Genomic DNA, 16,416 nt, shown 5'->3' with positions numbered 1-16,416 from the left:
ATTTATCTTCCCTGCCTGGAAAGCTTCTACCAGTACTACAATTCATGGGTTCATAGAATGTCTCGTTTCATCACCATTATCACAGACCGCATTATGTTTGAGCAAGAATCTCATTTCACTATGAGGGAAGTGTGGCAACAGAGGCATGCCCATGGAATTAACTGGTCTTACCTCAAACCCATCACTCAGAAGCAGCTAGTCTGATAGGATGGAGGAAAAGTTTGCTGAAGGGTCAGTTGTGATGCTGGCTGAGAAGAGAAACCCACAAGGATGTAGCGTAGGTCAGACTTGCCTCAGCAGCCACTATATGATGCCATCTACTCCATATTCACAATGCAAGGGCCCGGGAACCCAGGGGCAGAGGTAGGAGTCTCTCTTTGATTGTTCCTAATAACTCATGAAGAATTTTTGTCTCTACAACATTGGACTTGGTGGGCTTAATGACCTTAGTGCCCGATTACACAGTCACAGTTCTATTAAAAACCACCACATTGCCATTTGAGGGTTTTAGACCACTGAGGCAACACTTAGAGAGGGTGTCATTGTACTGGTTGGAGTGATCAATTCTAATTGCCACAGGGAAATTGGTTGTTGCTCCACAAAGGGCAAAGGAGGACTCTATCTGGAAGCCCAGCTATGCTCTAGGCACAGGGGTCCTCAAACTGCAGCCCATGGGCCACATGAGGGGGTGTGATTGTATTTGTTCTCATTTTGTTTTTTTACTTCAAAATAAGATGTGTGCAGTGTGCATAGGAATTTGTTCATAGTTTTTTTTTTTTTTAAACTATAGTCCGGCCCTCCAACGGTTTGAGGGACAGTGAATTGGTCCCCTGTTTAAAAAGTTTGAGGACGCCTTCAGGGTGTCTATTAGTATTCACGTGTCTAATATGACTGGACAATGGAAAACGGCAGCAATCCAATAAAGATAAGACCAGTTAGACTTGGAGCCTATGGAAATAAAGTTTTGGTCACTCCAACAGATGAAGTATTTGTAGAGGGTAACAGGAAAATGGAAGCCATGATTATCACCTGGGGCCCAATAACCATCCTTTTTCCTCCTTATTTACTGTCAGAACCACATCTTGTTGACATTTCCAAGGGACCATGCCCATCAAGGGAGGACTCAGAAACTCCCCCATCTTGGAGTATAAATCTTGTCTGGTCTAGCTCTAGCCTCATGTCTCTTGTTAAAGGAATGGTGTAGGCTTGGACAATTCTGGTCAATGACACAAGAGGTAAATTCTGTTGGAGCCCTTCTAGAAAGGTTTCCTGTGCTGTTAACAAGGTACACATGAGTATCTGCCTCTGATGACTGGAATGGAAAATGACGTGATGAACCAGGAGAGGAGCCAGCATTAGAAAATAAGCCCACATGTGGAGGGTGATAAGAGTGTAACCTTGGTCCTTGGGGCAAAGTCTTCTGGTGATTTTCCAAGGTCCATTTCCCTTCTTTCTTTAATATTAGACCCCTTAAATTTTAGTTGCATGCATGGTATACCTATTAGCGAGGTGGGACATGGTAGGTCAATGCTATTTGAGTAGACATGATAAGCGCACCTTGTGGGTTGCACCCTTAGAGAAAATGGATACGTTTATTCATTTCTTGCCTTTTCCCCCTTCTACATGGCTAGAATGAAAACGTGGATGCCCAAGCTAGAGCTGCCATCTTGAATCATATCTTAGAAGCCCCAAGTGAAGGTATAAAAAACCTGAAAGCCCCACTATATTAGCTCAGATTATTTCGTGAGAAAGAGAAATAAATATTTGTCTTATTTAAGCCACTGAAAGTTTTTATAGCGGCCAAAGTAATATCCTAATGAATATAGTCCATGATGGTGTCAAGCTGATGAATTAACCAACACAGAACCATTCTATCTTTAAACAAATTGTTGTGTGAGAATAAATGTCTGTTTGTTCAGCCTTTTTAAGTTACAGCCAAATGTGTTCTAATTGATATGAATACTTTTCTTTTTTTTCTTTTTGAGAAACTTCTGAATGAGAAAGCACTTTACTTATGATGATAGAAAATGAGCATGGTGAAGGAACTGATAGAAGAAAAATCATTGAGGATATGGGGCAGGGGTAGAAAATAATTTGCAGAATAACATCCCAGCCAATGCGGAAAAAGAGGGTCTGGAGTACTGAAGTACAAATGAAGGAATACATTTTCTTCTTACTCTTTTTTTTTTTTTTTTTTTAAGATAGAGTCTCAAGCTGTAGCCCTGGGTAGAGTGACACCCTGGGTGTCACAGCTCACAGCAACCTCAAACCCTTGGGCTGAAGCGATTCTCTTGCCTCAGCCTCCCCAGTAGCTGGGACTACAGATGCCTGCCACAACTCCCAGCTATTTTTTTGGTTGTAGTTGTCATTGTTTGGCAGGCCCTGGCTGGATTCAAACCCGCCAGCTCAGGTGTATGTGGCTGGCACCCTAGCCACTTGTTCTTATTCTTTCTTATTTAAAATAAACTTGACCTTTGCCTTTTTTTCTTTTATTTTTTTGGAGAGACAGAGTCTCACTTTATGGCCCTCGGTAGAGTGCCATGGCATCACATAGCTCACAGCAACCTCCAACTCCTGGGCTTAAGCGATTCTCTTGCCTCAGCCTCCCAAGCAGCTGGGACTACAGGCGCCCGCCACAACGCCCAGCTATTTTTTTTTGGTTGCAGTTCAGCCGGGCCCGGGTTTGAACCCGCCACCCTCGGTATATGGGGCCGGCACCTTACTGACTGAGCCACAGGCGCCGCCCGACCCTTGCCTTTTAAAAATATCTTCATTGAGATGTAATTTACCTACCATACAATTCACCGATGTAAATTGTACAATGCAGTGACTTTTAATGTAGATGGGACATATGCACAGAGTTGTGTAGAGTTGATTTCACAATCAATTTTAAAACATTTTCATTGCCTCAAAAAGAAACTTCATACTTTTTAACAGTCACTCTCTAATTCCCTTCCTTCCAGTCCTAAACAACAATTAATCTACTTTCTATCTGTCTAGGTTTAACTATTCTGGGAATTTCATATAAATGGAATCATACAATATATGATTTTTGTGGCTGGCTACTTTCACTTCCCATACTGTTTTCAAGGTCGATGTTGAAAAGTCTATCCATGTTATAGACCTTGAAAACAAAATAATATAAAATAATATAATAAATATATTATTTAAAAATATATTTTTATATACATAAAATAATATATTTTTATTATAATATATAATATATTATTTTATAATATAATATTTTAAAATATATAATAATATATATTATATATAATATGATATATTAAATAATTACTATAATAATATAAAATAAAATAATATTCTATTGTCTTAATATACTATGTGCTACTTTTTGTTTATCCAGGCATTATTTATTTGGTTTTTGGATTGTTTCCATCTTTTGGATTTTTTTTTCTTTTTTTTGAGACAGAGTCTCAGTTTGTTGCCCTTGGTAAGTGCTGTGACATCATAGCTCACAGCAACCTAAAACTCCTGGGCTCAATTGATTCTCTTGCCTAAGTCTCTCCTGTAGCTGGGATACCACAATGCCTGGTATCCCAGGTATTTTCAGAGACAGGGGCTTGCTCTTGTTCAGGCTGGTCTCAAACTCCTGAGCTCAGGCAATCTATCCACCTTTGCCTCCCAGAGTGTTGGGATTACTGGCAGGAGCCACAGCGCCCAGCCCACCTTTTAGATATTATTAATAAGAATAATGCTGTTGGGCAGTGCCTGTGGCTCAGTGGGTAGGGCGCCAGCCCCATATACCCAGGGTGGCAGGTTTAAACCTGGCCTGGCCAAACTGCAACAAAAAATAGCTGGGCGTTGTGACAGGTGCCTGTAGTCCCAGCTACTCAGGAGGCTGAGGTAAGAGAATCACCTAAGCCCAGGAGTTGAAAGTTGCTGTGAGCTGTGACGCCACGTTACTCTACCGAGGGCGATAAAGTGAGACTGTCTCTAAAAAAAAAAAAAGAAAAGAAGAATGCTGTTATGAATATTGCCATACAAGTTTTTATGTGGACATAGGTTATAATTTCTTTTTTCTTTTTCTTTCTTTCTTTTTTTTTAAGAGACAAGGTCTTGCTCTGTTGCCCAGACTGGAGTGCAAAAGCACAATCATGGTTCATTTTAACCTTGAACTCTTGGGCTGAAGCAATCCTCCTGCCTCAGCCTCCTGAGTAGCTATAACCGTGCTTAGCTAATTTTTTTAAAAAAATTATTTGTAGATATGGGAGTCTCACTATGTCCCACAGGCTGGTCTTCAACCCCTGGCTTCAAGCAATCCTCCCATCTTAGCCTCCCAAAGTGCTGTGATTACAGGTGTGAGCCTCCATCTCTGGCCTTATGTTGCTATTTCTTTGGGGTGTATATCCAGGAGTGGAGTTGCTAAGTCACATAGTAATTATGTTTAACTTTTTGAAGAATGGCCCCATCTTTTTTCCAAGTGGCTGCGCAATTTTACATTTTCACTAGCACCGTGTGAAGGCACCATTTTCTAAGCATCTTCATCACTCATTATTGTCTGTCTTTTTGATCATCCTAGAAAGCATGAAATGGTATCACAGTGTGGTTTTGAATTGCATTTCATGTTGTGACTTTTCATGTACTCATTGGCCTTTCATATGTGTTTTTTGGAGAAATGTCTATTTAGATATCTTGATCATTAAAAAATTAGGTTATTCATAATTTTATTACATTACGCTGACACCTCAGATTTCAATTTAATACCCCAGGCTTCATTCTATCCTTCCCAATCTCCAACAGTGAGAAATCTGGCTCTTATTATGCACCACATTTCACATGGCACATAATGTTCAAGTCCTGTGCACACTTCAAAGTAATTTAAGAAATGCTAATCTGGTGGCGCCTGTGGCTCAGTGAGTAGGGCGCCGGCCCCATGTGCCGAGGGTGGCGGGTTCAAGCCCAGCCCCAGCCAAACTGCAACAAAAAATAGCCGGGCGTTGTGGCGGGCGCCTGTAGTCCCAGCTGCTTGGGAGGCTGAGGCAAGAGAATCGCGTAAGCCCAAGAGTTAGAGGTTGCTGTGAGCCGTGTGACACCACGGCACTCTACCCGAGGGCAGTACAGTGAGACTCTGTCTCTACAAAAAAAAAAAAAAAGAATTGCTAATCTATATATGCTAGAAGAAAAAAAATTGTGAGCTACAGTACAGTACTTGTATATGGTTCTTTTTGTCTTTAGTTTTGTAGCAGGCAGTTGAAACTGTTTTCCAAAGTTCCTCAAGCTAGTTCTTTTCTTCCTATCCCCTTCCATGACCTAGGCTATTCATCTGTAATGCAGTTCACCTTATGCTGTTCACCTGTAATTACAGACTCTCATAAGAGCTTTCCACATAGCTGTCCACACAGTGTCCACAGCTCTGAGGTCACTAAAACCATTAACTGATACATGGAATGCAAAAAAAATTGAGCAGTGAGTGATGGGTAAAAGAATTTGGTTTCAATCATGGTGATTTGAAGTGTCAGTGGGAGAGCTAAGTGGAGATAACCTCAGGAAGTGGAGAATTCAGTTCTGCTATGACAATTCTCCCTCCTTAAGAGAGCATAAGATTGGAAGTGTGGATTTGGGAATCACCAGCATGGAGGTCCTGTCTAAAGCCCTAACTGTAAATTACATGGAGAGGGTGTGTGTAGAGTGGGGAGTTGTTTACATGGGGAAAGTGGAGACCATGGGTCTGGTAGCTGAGGTGCCAGCATGGCCTGCTGAGGGGAGCTGACCAGTAGAGAGTGTTGGCAACACCAAATGCAAGAGAAATTGTGAAGAGGTGAGGGTCATGGTATCTCCAAGGCCGAATAGCATGAAGGGACAGTGTTTCTGTGATACTAAAAACTAAATTTTGGGGCAGAGAGGAAGAATGGTTTTGCTTTTCTTTCAAAATTGCTGGGTTCATCCACCTTCCCCTCCCTGTTCTGCGTATGGCTGCCAAGGCTATCCTAAACCATGCAGTATGTATGATTTTACTTCCGGGTTTGCTATTGGATACCCTAGACTTCATCTCTGCGCATCTAGTGGGAAACTGTGGGCACTAGACACGGAATTACAAATTATGATGAATCTTCAGCTTTCATTTACCTTGCTCATCTTGAGATAAATTTTGCTAGCCTAACTTGAGACAAACCTGCTCGGTATACATATAAAAAATGCATACATAATACCTTCTTAAACACGACCTTGCTTTTAATATGGAAAAAACATGGTGCCTGGGAGATCTAACTACTTTGACTAGGAAACTGTTGCCAGCTTATTTGTACAAATGTGTAACTGTTTTGAAAAACGGGTATTTGAACATCAGGAATAATGGTCTGTGTATCTCTGAGACTAGATAAAGCTGTTAAATTCTTTGAGAATGTGTATCTGTGGGGGGTGCTGTTTATTTGTGTGTGTTTTCCATTGAAAGCGTTGCAGCACCTCGTCTGTCACCGTCCTGACGCTCCGAGGGTGGGCTGAGACGGGGAGGGTGTGACGCTGGCATTGGTGTGAACTCGGCTTGTGATGCTGAGCTGGGTTCATCCCTCCCTCCCTGTCCTCCGCGCTCCTTCCCACCAGCGCCGCAGCCACAGCCCGGAGCCGGAGCCGACCGCGCCCGCCGGGCCCCCAGCCTCGCCCCGCCGGCAGCCTGCGGCCCGGGAGCAGACCGAGCGCAGCGACAGCGCCTCTCCGCCGCCGGTCCCGGACACCATGGCCAAGACCCGCAGGGACAGGAACAGCTGGGGTGAGTGGCCGGTGGGGACTGGCGCAGCCTGCCGGGGCGGCCCGCCGCTGCATCTGGATCTGCATCTGCAGCCGGGGAGGCCGAGGGCGGCTCGGGCTGGGGCCGGGCCCTGCCGGGCTGCTCCCCGCGGGGCCGGAGGCGCCGAGACCCGGCGGTGGTCCCCGCAACGCGGAATCGCGCTGCCGGGCGAGGGCTGGGGCGTCGCGGCGGCCCCGGCTGCTCCCGAACCGCTCCCCGGCCCCCGCCCGCCGCCGCCCAGCGCTTGGACAGCACCCCGCGGGTTCCCCGCAGCCGTGGGTCGGGGACGAGCAGGGGGTCGGGGACCAGCAGGCGGAGCCCCTCCCGGGCGCCGGCCCCGCGGGCGGCCGCGGGGAACAATGAGGCGGAGGCGGAGGCGCGGCCGCGGCCCGGGAGTCTCCCCCTGCCGCCCCGGCGCGGCGCCCGGCTGGATTCGGGGGTCGGGGAGGGCGTTCGCGACCGAGGGGGGCGAAGTTGTGGTCGCCGGCCTTCTGCCCACCACGACCGGCTCCTCGCTCGGCCCGGCCCCGGGGTGGCTTTGTTCTGTGATTTACCTTTCGGAGATATTGGGCTCGTGATTCAGCACAGGCCGAGGGGCGGGGACGCGCGAGGCTGGGCCGGTGGGTTTGCGCGGCGAGTGGGCGGGCGGCGCTCGCGGGAGGAGAGCTGAGCCGGGTGGTGCGGTGCGGAGCGTGAGGGAGGAGAGCGGTGCGGTGCGGTGCGGGAGGAGAGCAGAGCGGGGTGGTGCGGTGCGGTGCGGGAGGAGAACAGAGCGGGGTGGTGCGGTGCGGTGCGGAGCGTGCGGGAGGAGAGCGGTGCGGTGCGGGTGGAGAGCGGAGCGGTGCGGTGCGGGAGGAGAGCAGAGCGGTGCGGTGCGGTGCGGGAGGAGAGCAGAGCGGTGCGGTGCGGTGCGGGAGGAGAGCAGAGCGGTGCGGTGCGGTGCGGGTGGAGAGCGGAGTGGTGCGGTGCGGGAGGAGAGCAGAGCGGTGCGGTGCTGTGCGGGAGGAGCCACAGCCCTGTCAGCTTTGCTGCCCCACCTGGCCCTGGTGGCCGCGTGGGCAGTCGCCGTGCCGCGCTCACCCGCATCCTAGAGCAAAAGCCTTCCAGGGCCTTTTATTATCTGAACCAGTGTGGGCCCCAAGCCACTGTGGTTTGGTGGGTAGAGAAATTATTTTGTTAATTAGCTTTGAATTATTATTATTTGGAAAGTTCACACCTATGAGAACTTTAGGGCTGCTTGATTCTGCGGTCTCTTCTGTGCCTGTCTGTCTAACCAGGAGGCACGCCTATAAATTTTAATTAATCATCTCGGTTTGCTTCTATCAGAAGACTACAGGAGTACTTCTCCTTGCCTCTGACTGTTCTGACGGTCACAGGACCAACTTGACCTCCAGTGGGCCAGGCTTTACCTCTGAGAGGTCGGCCAGGCTCTGTGGAGAGGTGGGACTGGTAGGTCTGGCCATTGGCCTAGTGGTTCCGTTTTTGGAGATAATCAAACCCAGTTTTAGTTGGTGTGACTATTGCGATGACACCGTTTTCTTTGCTTCTTGTGAAATCTGAGTGAGCGTTTTCAGAATGTCTTCTTCCCACCCTTCCTTTGGCCTCCAGAGCGTGAATTTCATGAACATTCACAGTTAGGGTGAATGTGGTCAAGTTAGTCTCGGTCCTGATCTGCAGAGATTGTTGGCTCCACTCTGTGAAGAGAGGCGTGTGAAAACGTATCTTGAAAACAAAATCTTTTCTCCTTCGTGAAAGCTTTGGATCATTATTCTTAAGAATTTCCTTTGTTTTTTTTCTTTTTGAAACGGAGTCTCACTGTGTCACCCTCAGTAGAGTGCTGTGCGTCACAGCTCACAGCAACCTCAAACTCTGGCTTAAGCAATTCTCTTGCCTCAGCCTTCTGAGTAGCTGGGACTACAGGTGCCCACCAGTCACACAGTATTTCCTTTCCTTACAGAGTTCTTGTGTGGTAGAGGTATTTCCTCTTGAGAATGTGGACCTCATGTGGGATTTACATAAAAATTACCTTGGACTTATTAGAATGCAGACTCATACACATCCTCCAATCGCAATAGATTGGAAATAGGGCCTAGGAATCTGCCTATTAATTACCTTTGTAGGTGATTTAGAAGCAAATGGTGTTTGGATTTGGTTTTGGTTACTTTGAGAAGTACTCCCTTAGATTATTCATATTTGATAGAAACATATCCCAGGTAATTTACCCAGAAGTTATCAGGAAAGTTTCAACTCAAGTGATGGATTAGAAAGGGAAATACTAGTGTTCACTGGAAACTTTTACAGAATAGAAAAGAAATAGTGGATTTGGAGAGTCTTACCGTGATGTTCTGTGGAAATGATTTGCTATTTAGAGTCTTCTTTGCTGTCAAGTATGTAAGACATAAGTGACAGGAAATAAAGCATTTGTTGTAAGAGATAGAGGTTAGGGCAAAGATGCCAGCCATGTCTGCCCGGATTGCATTTGATTACCAGCACCTAGTAGAAGGCCTGGCACACAGCAATAGCAGCTAACATCGTTGAGCTAATGTCATATAAGGGGGTACTATAATCCTCATTTTACATATTAAAACGTAGAAAGGCAGAGCTGGTAAGTGACAGAGCCAGGACTCAGATTCTTTTATCTTTACCACTGCTCCTTCCTGCCTCTTTGTTGAATGGATAACACCCTCTGCGTTGTAGAGAAGTACAGTTTTCAAAACACATTCTTCTGCTTTCCTACATTCGGTGTTAAGCCTCGTAAGTAATCATATTGTCTTAGGGCATATTCTTCCCTATTTCGTAGATGCAAAAAGTAAGTCTCAGGTAAGAGTTGACTGACTTAGGGAAAGTTATCTATTTGGTAAGTTAGAGGATTGAGCTTAGAACTTAGGGTTTTTCCTAGTTTATTTTCTATAACGTGACATTGTGGGAGGTTTTGATAAGACAATGGGTGGGGAGTAAGGATAATAAAGAAGAGAAGTTCTTATAGAAACCAGAGGTCTCTGATGAAAAAAATAAAAACAAAAACAAAAACCTCTTACGTGATAGCTTAAAAAAGAAGATGGTGAACTGATCTTATCATCTAGCTAAATAAATATGTTTCAGACAAGTTAGAAAGAAAATGATAGGGGATCAAAATAGACGATCTAGAATCGGAAATCTAGACGTGGTTCTTAAAAGAAAAATGTGTTAGCTGAGAGCTAAAATTCAGATCCGAACTCTGTAGGACCATAACAGATATTATTTTTTATTTTAGAAGTCAGAGACCTGTTAAGTTTTGCAGGGAACGTGGAAGCTAGAACACAAAGAAGCATCTTTGCCAAACCAGAGTTGGGGGTGGTGTTTGGGGCTCGTACCCAGAGACCCAACTAGGAAGCCGGTCTGTGGGTAGAACTGAGAATCCCACTAGCTGTTACTAAATCTTCCCTTAAGATGTCTAAATACATTTAAGCATTTGATAGTCAACCACTCCTAGGTTAACATGATTATTCTTATTTTAACATTTAAAGAATCTGAGCTTCAGAGAGCATAAGTAAATTGCCAGAGGTAGCATAATGTGTAAATCGTAGATCCGGGATTTAAATTCAGGGTTGTTCGTTCCCACAGTCCCTGCGATAGTAAGCCAAAAAGTGCCACCACAAGCCAATCTAGGATGGAGCTGGTATCAGAATCAATGCTCTATAAACTCGATCACCTTGGACTAGAAACGGAGGTGAGGACCATGCTAGTGTGGAAAATAAAGGGGACAGATAAGTATCAGAAACAGTAGCCCAGAAAGCAGCCTTTCAGGGCTGGTCTAGAGCTAAATGGAAGCACACCTTTTATCTGTTTGTTTTTGTGAATGAAATTGCTTAAAAACTTGGCATGCCACATAGGGGTTAGATACCTTGTAACAAAAACTGACTATGTAATATTGCTTTAGAAAAATAACATTTGGCCTAAAGTGTCAGCTTGGCCTGCCTTTAAAACAAAAAACTAACTTAGCTGCACAGTTAAGTATAGGAAATGTCCATTTATTGAAAAAGCACTGTAGAACATTAGTTTTTAGCATTCTGGTTTTGTTTTTGGAGAAACCTTAAAAATAATCTTTGGTAGAGATACCTCTCAATCTTCTTTTCCAATTGGCACTATATTCTTTTTTTCTTGAAATGAGACTAGTTGTCCTTTTTGACCTTCATCGTGTTCTAAACACTGCTTCCTCCTAAAACAAAGAAACGTTCTACTGGGCATACATGTACTGTATGACATGTGCTGTATACATGACATGTACCATGTAAGTTTTCTTCCCCCACGTTTTCCAAATGCAATTCGCCTTCTCTTCATCCTTTGTCAAATACATTCTTCCTATGGATCTGTGTCTTCTCTACTTGGCCTCTGCTTCTATCTTACCTTGATGACTCCTGAGTTACACCTTTGCCCCATTTCGAACTCTGTAGCCTTTATTATCTTTCGAACTAGTGGCTAGACTGGAGCAGAACCTGTGATTGTCGGGGAAATGACCCACTGTGAGATACTTCCAGTCAGAAGAGAGTTTAGATTTGAAGCCTCTTCCTCTATTACATAAAACTTTTTTTTTTTTTTTTGTAGAGACAGAGTTTCCTTTTATCGCCTTCGGTAGAGTGCCGTGGCATCACACAGCTCACAACAACCTCCAACTCCTGGGCTCAGGTGATTCTCTTGCCTTAGCCTCCCGAGTAGCTGGGACTACAGGCACCCACCACAACACCCGGCTATTTTTTTTTTTGTTACAATTTGGCTGGGGCCGGGTTTGAACCTGCCACCCTCAGTATATGGGGCGGGCGTCCTACCCACCGAGCCACAGGCGCCGCCCTACATAAAACTTTTTTAATGAATTGTATCTGTATGCAAAAGAACATTTAAAACAGACATGTTCAATTTAAAAAAGAATAATAATGAGCACCTCTGTCCCCCTTTCTACAGCTGAAGAAATACAACTTTGTCAGTATTTTGCCAGTCCTTGTGTGCCCCTTCCAAATGGCTACCTCCAGAGGTAAATGCTTTTATAAATTCAGTGTTTCTCATGCTCCTTTTTTTATAGTTTTAATAGAAATAAATTTATACTAAATAATGTGTTTGGTTTTACATTTTTAAGAATCTGATATAAAGGTAATCTATAAACTATGCACTTTTTCACAAAATATTTTGTTCACTCCCCATCCCTACCCTCATTTGGTATTGTAGTAGGCGTGAAACACTGCCTCATTATGGTTCCAATCTGCATTACTGATCACCAGTGAGGTGTGAGCATCTTTCCTGAATTTATTGGTCTTCCATTTTCCCATTCAGTGCCTGTTTGTCCATTTTTTATTAGTTTATCTTTTTCAACTTAATTTGCACAAGTTCTTTATGTGTTTTAAATATAAGTCCTTTCTTACTTGTCTTATATTTTTTGGTTTGTTTTCGCCATGTTGTTTTTTGTTTGTTTGTTTGTTTTGAGACAAAGTCTCACTTGGCCACCTTGGATAGAGTGCGGTGGCATCACAGCTCACAGCAACTTCAAACTTTTGAGCTCAAGCTGTCCTTTTGCCTCAGCCTCCCGAGTAGCTGGGACTACAGGCACCTGCCACAATGCCTGGCTAGTTTTTCCATTTTTAGAGACAGGGATCTCGCGCTTGCTAGGCCTATTTGTGAACTCCTGAGCTCCAGGGATCCACCTGCCTCAGCCTCCCAGTGCTGGGATTATAGGCAAGAGTCACTGTGCCCAGCCTATTTTGCCACTTTGTGACTTTCTTCTCTTTATGGCATATTTTAATAAACAGATATGTTTAAATGCAGTCAACTTAATGAATATTTCCCTTTATAGATTATAATTCTGTACTTTAAAAAATGTTCCCCTACTTCCAAGTTATAAAGTACTCTTCTATATTATCCAGTTTTAAATGCTTGTGCTTCATTTTTTTCAATGTATTTATCATGGTAAAATACACATGACATAGATTTTAGCCTCTGAACTATTTTAAGTATACGGTTCAGTGATATTAAGCTATTTATATCAGTGTGTAACATCCATCTTCAGGACTCTTCTTGCAGAACTGAAACTCTGTACCAATTAAACAGTGACTCCTCAGCCCTCCTCCGAGAGGCTACCATTCTCTTTCTCTATGATTTTGACCTTTCATAGAGAGGTATTTTATGTAAGTGGAAAGATAGAGTTGTCTTTTTGTAATGGCTTATTTCACTTAGCAAAATTTCCTCAAGGTTCATCCATGTTCTCGCATATATCAGAATTTCCTTCCTTTTCAAGGCTGAGTAACATTCCACTGTATGTGGACGGCATGTTTTGTTTACCCATCTTCTGCTGATGGACATGTGGTTGCTTTCACATTTTCACTACTGTGAATAGAATAATGCTTCTATGAACCTGGGCATGCAAATATCTCTTTGAGACCCTGCTTTAAATTCTTCTGGGCGTATACCCGGAAGTGTAACTCTGGATCGTATGAGAATTCTATTTTTAATTGATTGAGAAACTACTATACTATTTTCCGCAGCAGCTGTACCATTTTACATTTTTACCAACAATATATACAGGTTTCAATTTCTCTACATCTTTGCCCAAACTTGTTATTCTTTTTAAATAGTGCCCATTCTACTGTGAGTGAGATGGTATCTCATTGTGGTTTTGATTTGCACTTAATATTCTAATTTCTCTTGTGATTTCTTCTTTGAGCCATTGGGTGCTTAAGAGTGTATTGTTTAATCACCACAAATTTGTGAACTTTTCCCACTTTTAATTCTGTTACAGATTTCTAGCTTTATCCCATTGTGGTTACAAAAGATACTTTGTATCATATCTATCTTTTAAAAAGTATTGAAACTTAATTTGTGGCCTGTATACGGTCTTTTCACAGAATGTCCCATATGTACTTGAGAAACGTAAGTATTCTGTTGATCAAGTCGGTACACTGTGTTATTCGGTTCCTCTGTTTCTTTGAAAATCTTTCCTTTCTGTCAGATTGTTTTATCTATTGTAGAGAGTAGGATATTTAAATCTTTCATTATTTTAGAACTATTTTTTCTTTCAGTCTGTCAATTCTTGCTTCATATATTTTGATAGTGTTATCAAGTACATAGATGTTGTGCTATTTATTCAATTGCTGTGTTTCTTAATGTATAATTACCTTTTCTTAATATACAGGGTAGACATCGTTCGTGTGCAATTCACTATTTTAAATTTACTTTAAATTGCACATGAACTTTATGGCCACCCGTACCGTGTCCTGTCCAGGCACAGTGCACATGACGGTATTCCCACCTCCTCAGGAGGCTGAGGCCCAGGATTGCACGGCTGTAGTCTGCTATGATTGTGCCTGTGGATAGCCATTGCATTCCAGCCTAGGCAACATAGCAAGACCTTAAAAAAAAAAAGAAAGTCTTTTGATTTAAAGTCTGTTTTGTTAGGATACAACTCCAAGAGGGAATCTACCTAACAAATGCAAATATTGTAACCTAGTTGTTTGTACCCTCACATTAACCTGAAATTTAAAAAAATAAAGTCCATTCTGTCTAATATTAGTATAGCTCCCTTGCTCTCTTTTAGTTTCTATTTACACAGAGCATCTGTTTCCATCCTTTCACTTTCAGTCTGTTTGTGTCTTTAAATCCAACGTGAGGCTCTTATAGATAGCATATAATTGGATAATGTTTTGATTTATTTCTTTATCTTATTTTTTTTTGATCATGTTTTTAAAATCCATTCTGCCCATCTCTGTCTTTTGATTGAATTTAAAGTCATTACTGATAAGGTAGCATTTCTGTCATTTTGCTGTTTGTTTTCTTTTTTTTTTTTTTGGCCGGGGCTGGGTTTGAACCCACCACCTCCAGCATATGGGGCCGGTGCCCCACTCCTTGAGCCATAGGCGCCACCCTGCTGTTTGTTTTCTAAATGTCCTATCTCCTCCCCTCATGTCCTGCATTCCTGTCTCCTTTTATAATTAGTTGATTTTTGTAATATATTGTTTTCATTCCCTATCATTTCCCTTTGTGTCCATTTGATAGATTTTCTTTTGTGGTTACCATGGGGATTACATTTACAACTTAAAGTTATAAGACTGTTACTTCTATTTATACTTGCTTAACTTTAATAGCCTGCAATCATTTTGTTCCCTCACATCTCTGTCCTCACCCCTTTCAGTTATTTGTGTCACAAAATTGCATCTTTATACATATTCTGTGTCCCAAAATTATTTTTTAGACTGCATTAGTTTCTTAAATTATGTATAAAATGTGGAGATGTAAACCAAAGTATATAATACTAGGTTTTAGACTAATAATTATTTTTTTAGAAATCCGTTAAAGTCTTAAACCATACAGGATTTCAACATCTAGTAGTCTTTTGATTTCAACGTGGACTACCTTAGCATTTCTTGTGTGGCAGGTCTGATGGTAATGAACTCCATTAGTTTTTGTTTACCTAAAAATGTCTTAATTTTTCCCTTACTTTTGAAGGACAGGGTTACGATATATAGGATTCTTGGGTTCTTTTCTTTTAACACGTTGAATACACATATGTCAGGCTACTACTTCTGGCTTCCAGAGTTTCTGATGAGATCTGCTGATATCTTCTTGACAATCTGTATTTGATGAGTTATTTTTCTTCCATTGCTTTTAAAATTTTCTTTTTGACTTTGGCCCTCACCAGTTTGATTATAATATATCTCAGTGCAGGTTTCTGGGAATTTATTGAACTGCTTGGGATGTTTATATTCACATCTTTCCTCAAACTTAGGAATTTTCAGCCATTATTCTTCAAATTATCTCTCTTCCCCTTTCTTCTCTATCTGCAACTCCTACCCTGTGTATGATGGTATCTCACAAGCCCTATTGTCTCTGTTCACTTTTCTTTCTTTCTTTCTTTTTTAAAGAAAGCCTATTTTATTTCTAGGAACAGGGTTAGTCCATTTGGGCCTTCAGTGTCCTGGTGATGATTTTGTCCTTCTTAATGATGTGGACAATGACTCCTATGCCAGACACTGCTGCCAGACACTGCATCCCGGTCCACAGCATTAAGTGTGGCTTGGGAGATGGTTTCAAACAGGTGTTTTAGATTCATTTTGGGCTCCCAGAGGGATTTACACATCCCGTACGTTTGTTCAGTGCAGGTGCCACTGACCACAAAGTCATTAGTCACATGGGGCAGCTGGTGAGGTCTAGAGAGCAGATGAAGGGCTTGATGGTCTTTAGGTCCAACCCAGCAATGATTGGCTCAGTGTAGGAGAGGCCAAACTATTTCTCATACAAGAGGTTGGCCACCATACTCATGAAGGTATCAGGTTTGATCTGCCAACCTTCCTTCAACTCATACAAGTTCAGCCAGAATTTGAGGCACTGGGCAACTGTCTAGACATCAGTGGCCAGCCAGACTAATGTACAAATGGGCATCCATGGGAAAGATCTTCTGGAAGTCCATGGTCACCATCTGGGCTTGGATCACGAAGCACCTGTCTGCAGTGAGGGCCACACCGTTTTTCCCCTTCTTGGCCATGAGGGCCCCTCCGTTATAGGACATAATCGACATGTTTGAGGTGTACTAGGACTCTGGATCTCCCTCTGTTCACTTTTCTTCAAAACTTTTTTCTTTCTATTCCTCACCCTCAATAATTTCTATTGCATTATTGTCAAGTTTGCTGATTCCTTATTTTGTGTGCCTT

The 16,416-nt window shown here is 42.9% G+C and overlaps 1 protein-coding gene and 1 pseudogene across 5 annotated transcripts in view; one reads left to right on the top strand and one right to left on the bottom strand.

Moving 5' to 3' along the window:
- The window catches only part of ATL1 (atlastin GTPase 1), a 79,988-nt gene that overhangs the window by 6,643 nt on the left and 56,929 nt on the right, over positions 1-16,416 (top strand). The window contains exon 2 of one of the 5 annotated variants that reach the window (XM_053593177.1): positions 6,565-6,730. The exons of 1 other annotated variant lie outside the window; for it this stretch is intronic. In XM_053593177.1, coding sequence (XP_053449152.1) covers positions 6,697-6,730 — 34 coding nt within the window. In that variant the 5' untranslated portion in view covers positions 6,565-6,696. Of the gene's footprint in view, positions 1-6,469; positions 6,731-11,699; positions 11,757-16,416 lie in introns of those variants that run through there. 3 more of the 5 variants (XM_053593175.1, XM_053593176.1, XM_053593178.1) reach the window with 3 other exon arrangements.
- LOC128587240 (proteasome subunit beta type-3-like) lies at positions 15,659-16,283 on the bottom strand (annotated as a pseudogene).

This window comes from Nycticebus coucang, chromosome 6 (assembly GCF_027406575.1).
Source record: "Nycticebus coucang isolate mNycCou1 chromosome 6, mNycCou1.pri, whole genome shotgun sequence".
In the NCBI taxonomy this organism is placed as follows: Eukaryota; Metazoa; Chordata; class Mammalia; order Primates; family Lorisidae; genus Nycticebus; species Nycticebus coucang.
The sequence above is the reverse complement of the archived record's forward strand: the minus strand, read 5'-3'. Positions and strand labels throughout refer to the sequence as shown.